General features: G+C 39.4%; 1 protein-coding gene across 5 annotated transcripts in view; it reads right to left on the bottom strand.

Annotated features, from left to right (window-relative positions):
• Window positions 1-1,155: 1,155 nt before the first annotated feature.
• ORC5 (origin recognition complex subunit 5) overlaps window positions 1,156-15,060 on the bottom strand; it is a 75,869-nt gene continuing 61,964 nt past the window's right edge. For all 5 annotated transcript variants that reach the window (XM_032996323.2, XM_032996322.2, XM_032996325.2 and 2 more), the window contains 2 exons: window positions 5,310-5,422; window positions 1,156-1,708 (listed from right to left, as the gene is read on the bottom strand). In XM_032996323.2, coding sequence (XP_032852214.1) covers window positions 1,663-1,708; window positions 5,310-5,422 — 159 coding nt within the window. In that variant the 3' untranslated portion in view covers window positions 1,156-1,662. The remainder of the gene's footprint in view (window positions 1,709-5,309; window positions 5,423-15,060) is intronic.

Here is a 15,060-nt window from a genome sequence, read left to right as displayed (position 1 = left end):
ATTGGTAAAAACAAAAGCAGGTAATAAATATTTTGAAACAGGTTATATATTTGCATCCAAGCACTTCAGTAAGTGTGACAAACGTTGCCACCTCATGGACAGGTGCAGGGTTTGATTCAGCTCAGCGGTAGGAAGGAAAAGGGATCACGGAGATGACTCATTGCTGCCCTTTCACATTCTCCTGAGGGGAGGAAGCGACAGCTTGGCCAGAAGGACACTTTTGTCGCTTAAATTCACCAGGAACTTGTTCATTTGGGTCTGAATCCAGAAGCCTGGCTACACAGCCACAACTGGGGAGGGGGGAAGAAAAAAAAAAAAAAAAAAAAAGCTACACATGTTCCAGATATTTGACCATCTCCGATAGCAGAGCAAGGGGGGAAAAAATGACCGTTTTTCCCTTGAAAAAAATGTAACGGTCAAGATAGGACATGGCACTGCCTTGTACTGTCAAATAGTCAAAGGCCAGAATAAAGGAGTAAAACATTTCAGTAACAGGCTGTGGGACCTGGAGTTTTCCAGAGGGTGACAGAAATCTTCAGATTCATGACGTCAATAATGCCCAACTGGACGTGGGGATTTTAATTCCCGATAAAGGTTGTAGCAATTGGGAAACCTCCACTTATAAACTGGAGACAAATGAATTGTAGTCTACTCCAAAAGTATTTCCAAAGCTAAAGTTTTATGTTGTAACAACCACATTGATTATTCACTATTCCGCCTCTTTTAAGGAACCACTGCAGGAATACTCTGTCACCTGTTGAATTTATCCCTTTCTGATGGAAAGACAGCTGTGCTGTTCTCCTCTACAGGACAGATACTGTTACAAAAGCCATTACACAGTGTGTATCTTAAAGAACATTCATTCCAAATGGCATTATAATTAGCACTTAATATAGCTAGATAAGCATGAAAGGACTATAAAATGTTTAAACAAAAAAAAACCCTTTCAAGTTTGACATTGGGATAGAACTTTAAGAATCTATGTTTTCTCTAAATAAAGATTTGTAAAAATAGATTCATAGTCACCATTTATGAATGGTCTGAAAAAAAGACAGTATGGTGATTAATTAAGAGTCTCCTATCATCATGATCTCCATATAACAGTGTAACAGCCTGCCTACATACAACTGAAGAGAAAGAAGGATTTATACCAGCTTGATTTTAAATATGTTCTTATGTTTATTATATTTTGCTACTCCACTCTCCTAAAATGGTGGCCTCAGGAAAAGCTGCTTTGGCAGGCAATTGCAAAGATTCCTGCGGAGAGGAAGTGAAAAGACTGGGCATACAAACAAGGGCTGCTGCCATGTTCAAAGCACTGGGGAGAGTTCACAGAGCAAAATGCAGTCCTAAGTAAATGGGTTTCAGGCAATTTCAGTGTTAAGATAACATCATTAAGAGTAGAACAGATTGTGCTCAAACCCTGCTGTTTATAATTAACACATTGCTTCCAAATACTCCAGGGTCCCTGGTAAATAGTCCTCTGCTCAGATCCACCCAGACCAATCAGAGTATTTTCATCAGGTTCCATGCTGGGCCAGCACCTGTTTGGACAAATCCAAAAGAGCCAAAATACTCTTCTTTCTGGCCAGCTAAGTAGAGAGATGAACACAGCTTGCTTTAGTCATTGTCACACTGTCCATATGGCTGTGAAGCTTGTTTTCATAAGAAATCGTACAAGTACTTTATTATGTCGAAGTTCACGGTCCTATAAACAAAAACACAGTATATTAGAGCAATCATCTTAACAGTGCTAAGACTTTAACCTGTTTGGAGACAGCACACATGGGACATTCTGCACAATCAAAATCAGGCAATATCCCCAAAAGAAATGCAATCATGAATAAGTGAATTTTTAACTTCTAATGTTATTTACAGTACCTGTCTTCTATTTAAACTTTCTAAGTCTAAAAAAGAAATAAAGCAGCTTTCTAGTAAAAACTGGAAGATTCTTATTTTGATCATTAAGCAGTAAAAATGTATCAAAGTTAGTAAGATTATATTTTCATATGGTAAACATGATACTCTAGTTGGTGATGCAAAGCAGCAATCTTTTAGGCTATTGAGTGTTTTGTTCATCTTCCAAACCACCTGTTTTATCATGTACTACGTAACTCCTTCATCTGTACTCGTCTGCAGTCTGCATTCTTTCAGTCTTGACACTAGCTGACCCATGTTCATAGCTAAATTTGAAAAATCCAAGAATGCCACTCAATGGGATAGAAGATTTTAATGTATACTTTTGTACTTTAATGGCAGGCAGAATGAAACAGCAGTAGAATAAAACATATAATTATTTTTTTTGTCTCTAAACTCATTCTGATGTACAATCTACCAGACTTTGGGGTTTACTGTTTGAATAAATAACACAAATTACTGCATATAATGACAAGTATAAAATGAAAAGTTTTTTAAAAAAAGTATTCAATGATGCAAAAATAACTGCTCACAATGCTAAGTGAGATTAACTGGATGAATGTCTTATTTGTTAGACTACAATCATTTAATATTCTCTGTTCACACATCATCCTGTAACCTACTTTTCAAAAAGTTTCTATAAAACTTCATATTGGGCAGAGAAAAAGTTCAGAAATCCCCAACATACACAACAAGAAATATTGTGTTTGAGTCTACTTAATAATCCAGTGGCAAAATTCAAGAAATTAACTGCCATTGTTAGACTCACATGACATTGTGTCACTCAAGAAAAGTGCTTTAGTTACAAGGCTTTCAACAGAAACAAAATCACAGACTCTAACAAATGCTGACCTTATCAACTAAATGAAACACAATCGTCCTGTCACAACAACAGGGCTCATTAGAGACTGTATGAAAAGATCCATTACATTCAACAAACATTAGGAGATCCCTACTTCAACTACAGAAAATTTATGAACTTAGGTCTGAAATTCTTAAAACAGAAATTAAAGATTTCTAACAAGTAAATGTCTTACCTCATCTTCAGCTAAATGTGTAAATACTATGTGGTAAAAAGCATGGGAATATCTCTGCAAAGACTAAATGTATGCAAGAGAATAAAGCCAGACATGAGATTCTGCAGAATTAAAGAGAGAGACTGTGTATGACCAGCACTTATCACACTAAAAGCCATCAGGAAGAGACACAATATTTTTTACTCATTTCTAAAAACAGGTGGATTTTTTTTTTTAAATGCAAACTTCACTTTCGCTTAAAAAATACAGAAAATTAAATTACAATCTGAACAACTTGAATGGGGGTGGGGATGGAAGGAAGAGAGCATAATTTTCTGTCCTGCTCTTTGTACTCTTCAACTTTCCATTAGGAAATATGCTCAAGTAACAAAGCTGAGATGGTAATAAGGCTGAGGTTTCTGAAGATTTTCGTGACTAGCAAACCTATTTTAGTACCATTACAATAACAAACTAAAAAGAATCAGGAGATGGGCTGCTTACTTGATGTATATTTTGGTTGAAATGGCAAAGTAGTTCCTTCTCTGCAATAAATATAACCTCTCGCATGAGTGGTTAAAAACTATAGGAAGCTGTAAGACTACTGCACAGCTGGAAAATAAAATTTCTTAAAGCAGAGAAGTTCATGTCTTCACCCTGTAGCTAGCCCCATCAAGGCAACGGGGAAGCCCATTTCTCATGGGTTCATGGAACCTTGTATTTTTATGGATCCTCCTCCTTAAAGATTTAGCAAAGACTGGGCTGAAAAAGATACTTAATTGAAAAAAAAAATAATGGAACAAAGGAACAAAGCAAGACAAAAAAAAGGAAGGTGGGGAAACAGGAGAAAAGCAGAATAGGCCAACTGTAAAATCTGTCAGGTCATTTAAATGGCCCTATCTAGGCAGCATATAAACACTTCCAAAGTACTTTGGGGGAGTGGGGGCAAGAATTGCTTTCTTTCTTATAACACATAGGAAAACTCAGTCAGGATATATATACACACACACACCTGACATAAAGGAAAGCAAGCCAAAGCACTACACCACGCACTGAGATTTGAAGTGATAGAGCCTCCAACTTTCTCCGGTAAGCATGAGCTGCATAGCATAAATTTTGGTTCTGTTCTCTGGCCATCTCTACCTTCCAGCAACTTCAATGGAGTCAGTGAAACTTCTAAGGGTATTAAAGTTGCAAGGAGAGGGCTACCATTTCAAGTATCTTAATTGAAGGACCCTCAGAGTCAGTAGAGTTTATGAACTGGTCTCTATTCACCACAGGAGTTAGAGCAGAGACAAGAACTTGGGCACGTTTGTATACACAATGATCCATGTTGCTGAGCAGATGGTCTGCTGTACTTGGTACCAGTGGGAGCTTTTTCAGGGCATCACTCACAAGTGACTTTATTGCTGGGAATAGCAAATTTACATAGATAAGCCATGGTGATCCTGGCAGTGTGGTCCAGCCAGGCCTGAACCAGATGAAGTTTCATTCTATGGCCTGCCCAACTGCAAACTGAAATCAGTGTGTCTGTGGGGTTCACTGACAAGGCTGTTGGGCATTTAATTGCTCAGAAGAGCAACATGTGCACTGAGGTTATGGGGTACAGTCTACACCACAGGTTTCTCTGAAGTCCTACATTACAGAGAAGGCCTTGAGAATGTTTCTCATCCTTTTCACTACGTGTCATTTCTGGGCTCTGATTTGGCTACAGACTCTTTATCCAAGACTTGCTAATAAGCTGGCTGCAGCAACAGGTGTGAGGCTATGTTGTTGGCATTTCATAAAAAATGAGACATAGGCTTGATTGTTGCCCATGTAACGCATGCATTTCTGTCTGTAACTTATCATCTCTTCTCATAGACCTGGAACTATTCTCAGACTCCAGAACTGAAGGCTCTAAATGAAGAGAGCTATTGAGGTACCTACATTCGTTTACTGAATTAGTTTGTATCAACTACATACAGATCACACAAGGTAGACTATGTGGAAGAATTCTTATAACCTATGTAGTTTTATATCATATGTACAACCTCTTTCAAATTCAATTACCATAATGTGCCTTTTGGTAGTGAAATGGACTGACATTTTAGACTAGTATTTTCACATGAAGTCCCTGACCTTTATTAAGCACAAAGACAGTATGTTACTGTAACACATACTGCCACTGTTATGTAATTTTTTTTCAAAACAGGATTGGACTATACTTACCTCAAGTTCAACACTTCTCATAAATAAGACAACTCATTCACTCGTTCTTAGAAAACATCCATAGATTTCTATTTTGGTCTGCAGGGCACTACAGACTGAGCAAATGCTGGGTTTGAAGTCTCTTTCAAGTCAGCAGATATAATAGTAAACGATCTCTAATAGGCTCACCGTGCAACAGCTCTGATGAAGTCCAGAGATACAGTACATTTATATCGTGGTCCATCAAGCTGGTCATTATGGCCAACCATGGATAACAGCTGGAGAGTCACAAGAGAGGTGATCTATGAACAAGAGACATTAGTAATGTTAGTCATGTTTGCTAACATGAATATCAGTGGCCAATTTTTATTTTTTTTTCCATTTGGCATCATACCCATATTTCTCTAGAAAGCCACTTACATGTGCTCACTGATTTTCATGTAGTTCTGAAGCTAGCAAACCCAAGAACATATATACATTTTCACCATTACATTTTCAGCACAAGCACTGAGAACCAGGGGCTAAACCCTTCATATCAAGAGTCATCCTGGAGTTCTGATAAGAGAAAGAAAAGTGATGCGGGGAACAGGAATACTAGCCATGAGCTGAACATTTTCCAAATCTCTACCTGACAACCAGGAGATACTTTGATTCTCTTTCCTTTATACCGGAAGACCTCCCTCTTGAACATTCACACTTCAGGTTGTAGTACCATGTGCTAAAGCCCTGAAGAGGGACCCAAGAAAGATGGTTCATAAACAAAGATCACCTCCCGAACAATGCATCCCAACAAAAAGGAAGCCAGGCAAAAACACCAGGAGGCCTGCATGGATGAACAAGGAGCTCCTGGACAAGCTCAGACACAGAAAGGAAGCCTTCAGAAGGTGGAAGAAAAGACAGATAGCCTGGGAGGAATACAGATAAACTCAGCAGCCAGGGGTCAGGTTAGGTTAGGAAGGCCAAAGTCCTGATAGAATTAATTCTGGCCAAGGACATCATGGGCAACAAGAAAAGATCCTAAAGGTATGTCAGTGATAAAAGGAAGGACTAGGGAAAATGTGGTCCATCTCCAGAAGGAAACAGGAGATCTGGTTACCTGGCATATGGAGAATGCTGAGGTATTCAATGACTTTTTTACTTCAGTCTTCACCAGCAAGTGCTCAAGCCACACCGCCCAAGACACAGAAGACAATGGCAGAGATCTGGAGAATGAAGAACCACCCACTGTAGGAAAAGATCAGGTTTGAGACCATCTAAGATATCTGAAGGTGCACAAGTCCATGGGACTGACAAGATGCATCCATGGGTCCTGAGGGAACTGGCGGATGAAGTTGCTAAGCCACTATCCATCATATGTGAGTTGTGGCAATCCGGTGAAATATAACCCCCATTTTTAAAAAAGGCAAAAAAGAAGACCGTGGGGGACTACAGTCCAATCAGTCTCACCTCTGTGCCTAGAAAGATCATGGAGCGGATCCTCCTGGAAACTATGCTAGGGCAAGTGGAAAATAAGGAGGTGGTTGGTGACAGTCAGTGTGGCTTCACTAAAGGCAAATTGTGCCTGAATAATTTGGTGGCCTTTTATTACAAGGTTACAGCACTGGTGGATAAGGAAAAAGCAACTGACATCACCTACCTGGGCTTGTGCAAATCATCTGACACTGTCCCAGCACACAACATCCTTGTCTCTAAATTGACCACTCAATGTATAAGTAATAGGCTGGATGGCAGCACTCGAAGAGTTGCAGTCAATGGCTTGATGTCCACGTGGAGAGCAGTGACGAGTGGTGTTCCTCAGGGGTCGATATTGGGCCTGGCACTATTTAACAACTTCGTTGGCAACATGGACAGTGGGATTGAGTGCACCCTCAGCAAATCTGCAGATGACACCAAGCTGTGTGGTGCAGTCAACACTCTGGAGGGAAGGGATGCCATCCAGAGGGACCTAGACAGGCTTGAGAGGTGGGCCCATGCAAACCTCATGGATTTCAACAAGGCCAAGTGCAAGGTCCTGCACATGGGTCAAGGCAATGCCAAGCAAATACAGGCTGAGAATTGAGTGGATTGAGAGCAGCCTTGTGGAAAAGGACTTGGGGATATTAATGGATGGAAAAATGAGTATGAGCCAGCAAAGTGTGCTCATAACCTAGAAGACCAACCCTGTCCTGGGCTGCATCAAGAGAAGTGTGGCCAGCAGGTTGAGGGAAGTGATTCTCCCCCTCTATTCCACTCTTCTGAGACCCCACCTGCAGTGCTGTGCCCAGCTCTGGGACCCCCAACATAAGAAGGACATGGACCTGCTCGAGTGAGTCCAGAGGAAGCCACAAAGATGATCAGGGGGCTGGAGCACCTCCCCGATGAGGACAGGCTGAGAGAGTTGGGGTTGTTCAGCCTGGAGAAGAGAAAGCTCTGGGGAGACTTTACAGTGGTCTTCCAGTACTTAAAAGGGGCCTACAGGAAAGATGAGGAGGGACTCTTTACGAGGGCATGTAGTGATAGGACAAGGGATAATGGTTTTAAACTGAAAGAGGGCATATTTAGATTAGATATTAAGAAGAAATTCTTTACTGTGAGGGTGGTGAGGCACTGGCACAGGTTGCCCAGAGAAGCTGTGGCTGCCCCCTCCCTGGAAGGGTTCAAGGCCAGGTTGGACAGGGCTTTGAGCAACCTGATGTAGTGAAAGGTGTCTCTGCCCTTGGCAGGGGGGTTGGAACTAGTTGATCTTTAAGGTCCCTTCCAACCCAAACCATTATCTGATTCTATGATTCCTGTGCCAGCTCATACCACATTTCAAACAGATAGATGTATCACTCTACTCTACACAAAAAAGAATCTGAAGTTTGGAAAGGCTGGAAGATTGTGTGCTTAAAAAGAGCAGAGCCTGAAAGGAGAGAAATTTGCCTACAAACACACATACAGTGTCTTGACGGAGCCACTGATTTTTTACCAAAATAGCAGTGTACCAGTGTATTTGTTGCTATCTTTGTTCCTCCAAATTACTGCAGTATCACTAAGGTGCAGTTGTGGGATGTCACTCTTGAGCGCAGTCAGTCTGTTCTGCCTCAGTTAGGAAAAAACACTGTGGTGATTCCACTGTCTCCTTACCTCTTCCAAGCTCCCAGAGGAAAGAAAGAGGTAAAAGCAGAAAACAAGAAAAATTTTCCCCGGCCTTTGCTATAGATGCCACAGACAATTCAAGGCAACATGGTCACATTCTATGAAGTATTGGTATCTGACCACAGCTCTACTTTTGAAAAAAACAAAACAAAACAAAAAAAAAAAACCAGCCAATCATGACCTACTTCTCCGTAGTAATAGCATATTAAGGAATTTCTGCAGAATAAATATATCAGGAAAGAGAGTGTCAGTTCAAAGCTTCAAGGAAGCACATTTCTATAAAAAGCAGCAGCAAATTCTTACCAGTATCAGTAAAAAAAAAAAAAAAAAAATCCTAACTCAATAACAACCCCACTCTTTTGCTGAAAGTGAACTCGGTCTTCAAATTTGTGACAGTGCTTGCAGGAGGTAGGAAGAATTATTAGTTTTCCCTTACATGGACATAAAAAAAAAAAAATTACACCTACCTGTGGAGAACAGAAAAAATTAGTCACCAAGAATGAGGCAAATTTTATTAAGCCTGTGCCTAACTTTCTTTTATATGGCATTAGACAACAGTAGTTTGGATGCCATCATTCTGAAAAGTCTTTGGAGTTCAGTTAAGGAATACTGGCCTACCCACATTCACAAAGACAAATTCCATTTACTTAATTCAGGTCTACAAATTACATTAAGGAGTAGCACATGACTTACAAATTGTCAGCATTGATAAATTGTCAGTATATATGGCTCAAAATCCAGTTCATGAATCACTTCGAACACATCAATGAATTAGGATCAACCTCAAACTTGTTAGGTGTTTATTTTCATAAAATACTTATGACTGTGAGAGCACATTTTTTGACATTCTTCATTCAACAAAGTCCTTATTCAGTCAGTGAAGAAGCATTATGGAGTAATCCGCTGTAACAATTGCTATTTTACACCCTGGTGCACCATTACTGGCGAATCACTTCTGCAATATATACTTGCAGCTGGCCTCACGTTCAGAAATCACTGATGAAGGAATGGCAGGAGGCTCCTAAAAGCTCCCAATAAGCACAGCAAAAGCCTAGATAGTTTGGAGCTGGACCCATCTCAGTTTTATGTGGGACATAAAAGTGGGCTTGCTGCTGCATTACAAATGCTCCAGCAATACTTTTAACAACTAATGGCAACCATTTTCTTTTCCAGCTAACACCAAATTCTATGTGTGTAACATAAGGTTTGCAACATAAAATTCCTTACTAAAGTCTGACTCAATAAATCTGAAATAGCATCAGACTAGACACTAAGTTTCATTAATGTTTTTGACTCAAGACATTAAGACTCAATATACAACATTACAAGACAAATGAACCTACTGATCAGAGTAACACAAACTTACTTAGCAAACTGCAACCCTTTACTAATTTCTTTCAAATCCTCTATTTATTTAGCTTAATAAAAACATCATCACAGGGAAGTGAGTGCTGAAATAGTGAGTCCTGATCCTGAGACTGTTTAAAAAGACAGAAGTAGAGAGAACTGTCATTTTCAATTCATGCAGGTAAGAAACAGTTTTATCTCCAAAGTAGAGATGAAGAGAAAGAACATGTATCTAAGGGCAGTAAATAGGGATCAGCTTCCCTACAGACGGCCAAATGTTAGAAGCTAAAATACCTAACTTGTGAGTCTTTGGAGCACAATTCAAAACCTAGCTACAGATGCCTAGTCTGTACACGGAGAAAAGCAAAGACCTCCAAAGGACAAATCCAAAAGCCTGCATGCTGTGGGGGCAGCAGCCTGGAGCTCTGTTTGCACAACTTTTTCAACGGGCTCAGGGAGAATCAACACAGCCAGAGTTCTGTCACCCCAAAGCAGTGACTTCGTCATTTTTTTCTGCTTTATACAATATACCAGGATTCTCCTGCTGGTAAATCAGCCACAGAATTAGGCAACACGTGTATTTTTTTTGCAATAAATTGCTATGTTAGAAGAAAAGATTTAATTGTGGCAGATGTGGAATTCAGTTACTCAAATATTTTGCGCTGAACCTACCTGTCTAGACCCAATTAATAAAAATAAGACAACTGTCTTCACCAAATAGTTAAGTCTTTTAGGACACAGAAGGATGTTTGAGCACCTCTTCACTGAACATCTATCTAACAGCTAACTGGGCTGGGAGTAGTGGAGAAAGGAAGAAAAAGCTTTCTATAGTATTAAATCATTACCAGATCTAACTTTCATTCTAACTGCTTCTGGAGCTGAGCTATTTTGCACAGAATTGCATTCATATAAATAGTCTCTCTCTCTGTGCCTACTTAGGGCATTCACCTGGTAAAGCAAGGTATAGTGGAACAAACTGGGTTTAAGACAGTGTATTTATAGCAAAATTTTTAAAAGCACCAATTTTCATGTTCTTTTAACTCTTTAGGTACAAGTGCAGCCTATAACTTAAGCATTGAAAAATATTACTACTGGAGAAGTTCAGGTATTGTAGAACTTTGGAGGCAATCTGTTCTTAAATGAAGATACATCAGAAAGTTTGAAACACAGTTGGGAAAAATATTAATGCAATGTCAAACTAATTGCACTTCTTAGCAAACAAAAAAAAAACCCACAAACCGACTTTTCAAAGCTTTTTTTTTTTTTTTAAATACCATGGCTACAGTGGCTCCATTTCATTATCACAAAAGCTTGGGAAAAAACATCTGGCAAGAACAGACTAGAAACAAGCCAGAAAAACTGTGTGGGTGACATAAGAAAGAATATTGATTGAGAATCGTTTGAATAAAAGAAATTACAGTTAGAAGTAATATTCTAAAGCTATTAAAGTTAGATATGGTAATGATTTAGTACCAGAAAAAGTTAATAAGTAAATGGAATTTTCTGCAGGAATAACAAGAAAATCTGAAGTTACTGATCTGAAAGATCTGAAGGAACAGGTATCACCGATATGTTTAAAAATTAGCCATGACTGAATTTTAAAATATATTTGTGTGAGAAACCTGCTGCTGAAAGCTTGGATGCGACGTGAGAATAATCATCAAACCATGGCAGAGAGTTGCTGCCAGTAGGAAATGACCGCTCAGTTTGCTTCTGGAGATGCACTGGTCAAATATGGACACCGAAACCCCTGGAAAACACAAGCAACCCACAAGCCATCCTTAAAGGCTGCTTTTTTCCTATCAGCCTGGACTAACAGATGGGCCTTGCATCATTCCCAAAGCAGACACAAAGCCCGGCTTTGTCAGCACATGGCTGCGTGGAAGGGAGAAGGATTCCAGAAATGAGAGCTGTCCGCTGAGAAAGGCCAGGGTCTTCCCAAGGACACCATGAGGAGCCAGAAAACATTTGTGGAGGTGCAAAACATGAACAGAATTAGGACCCAGGATACAGGGAAACACATGGTTAGCTTGGGTAAGCAATGAGTAACTATCACAGGAAAGAGTCTGGACAAAACATGGGACACCTCTCAAGTCCATACGATACAACTAAACAGAGAAAATTATGCTGACTATTAGGAGAAGGAAAAAAAAAAAAAAGCTGTTTCCTCAGAGATGTGATTGAAATCTCACCAAGTGGTACAATTTGAACTGGACTAGAAAAATATTAATGAAAGACACTAGCAGGAACAATTTCAAACTGGCAGAGACATACTACATGATCTGCGAGGTATTTTTCGTCACCACAGTCTATAATCTTCAATTATTTTGCCCAAGATGCAATGTTAATTGTAATTCTTCCATCTGGCTTACAAAAGTAAGTACCCACAGTTTTTTGATTCTGAATCTCACCTATCAAGAAATTAAGAACTCTCCTTATTTAGTACCATCAGACAACAGTACTATATTCTTTCACAGTCATATTAATATTTATACACACTCTAGTGCTTTGCAGCACTGTCATCACGTGGCTCTCAAAGCAAACATGCAGCTCACTGCACTTGTTCAAAACCCACTGCTGCCAAAAGCTACTCACATATGTGCTAAAACCACTGCTATGCAACAAAACAGTTTGAAAATCAGATGCCATTTAGAAAAAACATTTCAGGCAAAATGACTGCCGCAATAGTCTCCTGGAGTTAAATTCATAGACCCTAGTACAAATTATGTGAACATAAAAAAAACCTGCTCAAAATTATTTCAATCAAAATTATAGCTAGAGTATGCTCAGTGTGTCAGCCTTGTTAGAAAAGCCTATGGCAGAAAGGTAACAACAGAACATTACAATTATATGTATAAGCCAGCAATTGATCAAAACTGTTTTTATAAAAATTATTAAAAATACATCAACACTTTTTTGAATGCTTAGATTTTTAAAATCTGGTTTTGATCCTGAATTATGTTTTGAGCAAGGCTTTTAATGCATGAAAAAAACACAACAGAAGGGACACCCCTTCAAAATGCTTATGGCCTTCCAGTGTGAAGTTAAAGCATTTGTTACTGCATGCTTCAGCTAGATATGTTACCTTTTTCTCAGCTTAAATTAATCCAATTCTTTTTAAAACTCTCTCACAAATGCAGTCAAAAATGTTTTTGACATTAAGAGAGCCACCAGCAGACAGGGGTATCCCAGGCACAGCCTTGGTGGTGCTCCAGAGAGCACTGTCCCCCTCACTTTGGTAACATGCACGTAGGTGGCCATATAGGATACTACAGTGCTCAGCAAACACAGTGACCCAGTCTGCTTTGCAAGCCTTTTTCTTCTATGAATGACAGACTCATTGATGGTTTGGGTTGGAAGAGACCTTAAAGATCAACTAGTTCCAACCCCTCTGCCATCCCTCCACTACATCAGGCTGCTCAAAGCCCCGTCCAACCTGGCCTTGAACCCTTCCAGGGAGGGGGCAGCCACAGCTTCTCTGGGCAACCTGTGCCAGTGTCTCACCACCCTCACAAGGAAGAATTTCTTCCACATATCTAATCTAAATCTGCCCTCTTTCAGTCTAAAACCATTACCCCTCATCCTATCCCTACACTCCCTGATAAAGAGTCCCTCCCCACCTTTCCTGTAGCCCCCTTTAAGCACTGGAAGGCCGCTATAAGGTCTCCCCGGGGCCTTCTCTTCCCCAGGCTGAGCAACCCCAACTCTCTCAGCCTGTCCTCATCAGGGAGGTGCTCCAGCCCCCTGATCATCTTAGTGGCCTCCTCTGGACACGCTGTTTGCATTTGGTGTTTTTCTTTGTCCCACATTAGCTATTTTTCGCATTTCTCACATAAATATTACTTCATTATTCTGTGTTGACTCTCAAGGACCTTGAGTGTTATATCTTTATATGTAGTAGTATACACCACACTTCCCAATTTTTGAGTAATTTCTGCATAACTCATCAAAGGGTTGACAGCACTTTACCAGAAGACTTCATCAGATTGGGTCAGAATTTAACACTAATTACTAACATGAACAAACTTTCAAGACATAAATATGCTGACAAATTCCAGATGTGACAGCATTATATTCACTAAATGTTTAATTGCTACGAGGCAGGGGAGTGTGTGGGGAAGGAAATCAACTGATGACTACTACTACCATTTATCCTTTAAAAAAACCAATGTTGCTTAGGCTAATTTTATATCTATTTCAGGATTTTTAAATGTTTGTTCTACCATGATATTAGGGATGTTTAGCTGTTACTAGGAAGCACTCTTGACAGCCGGCCAGGGAAGGAGGTTTGTATTACATTTTCCCCTAAAAATTATCATGTAACATGTCTACTTTCAGTCTTGAGTACAATAAAGAATGTACTGGATTGAGATCAGTCTGTGTCACTGAAGCCATCGTGTCACACCATCTTTTTCATGAATGAACTCAATTTTATCATAAAAATAAAAAGTTTTTTCCCTCCAAAACAATGACTACCATAGAAGACTTTTATAGAATCTTACTAGTACACAGATAGGAAAATTTACTTCAGTTTCCCAAGTAATTTTATTCAAAACCTATTTATTTGAATACATTCTTATATTTTTATGAAATCTTTCTCTATTTGTTACTCTGCATCTCTACCTTCACTGTTTCCTCTGGCTTGAATTCACTTAAGGCAAATCTATGTGATTTACAGGTTTAATCAAGTGACCCTTTTGGCTTTTTCAAAGCTTCATCATATTGGTGGCTCAGTCATTTATGAAGACAGCCAAAAATTCCTTCTCCCCCTTCAGTTTCTAACAGATGATCCCTCTGTTTTTAGAAGAAATGTTTATTTACCCTCAAGTATATGACCTTGAATTTCATGCTGTTAAACCCATTCAGTTTGTTTCGTACTCACCACCTTCAAGATATTTTTCGCATATCTTCATACCAGAAAAGTTTATTAAGCCCAAGGCATACAACCTTGAATTTTATACTGCAAAACTCTTTCAGTTTCTACTATATAGGTCGTAAGAATTCTCATACAGTATTTTCCTCGCTGTATATGTCAACCACTTCTGTCTTATACCAATCAGTCTTACTTTTTGTGTCCCATTTACACTAAATAATATTTGACAAAAAGCGCTGCCAATTTCATAGATTTATTCAAGGCTTAAGTGTGACTCTTCCTTTTTCCTTTTCCCCTCCTCCCTTTTTGCACCATTCCACCCTCTCCTGTCTTTCAGACCACAGAATAGCTTTCTGCATACTAGAAGCTGCCTTATTTCTAGCACGTTCTCCTGCAACTGGCTTCCCCTGTGGCTTTCCTCTTCAATCTAAGTGAAGCAAATGTATTTTCTTCCTTTGAGAAGACACTTCATCACCTTGACCTAGAATTCATATTCATATTTTAGAATCTGCTCTCTTCAATTACCGGTCTGTCTTCTAGGGGTTTTTTTGTTCAGTGACTGACTAGCTGCAAATCTTGACTCATCAGTGCAGCATCCTTTCA

The sequence above is a fragment of the Tyto alba genome, unplaced genomic scaffold (genome assembly GCF_018691265.1).
Source record: "Tyto alba isolate M040663 unplaced genomic scaffold, T.alba_DEE_v4.0 Super-Scaffold_2, whole genome shotgun sequence".
Taxonomy (NCBI): domain Eukaryota; kingdom Metazoa; phylum Chordata; class Aves; order Strigiformes; family Tytonidae; genus Tyto; species Tyto alba.
Note: the sequence above shows the minus strand (reverse complement) of the source record. Positions and strands in the feature narration are given on the sequence as shown.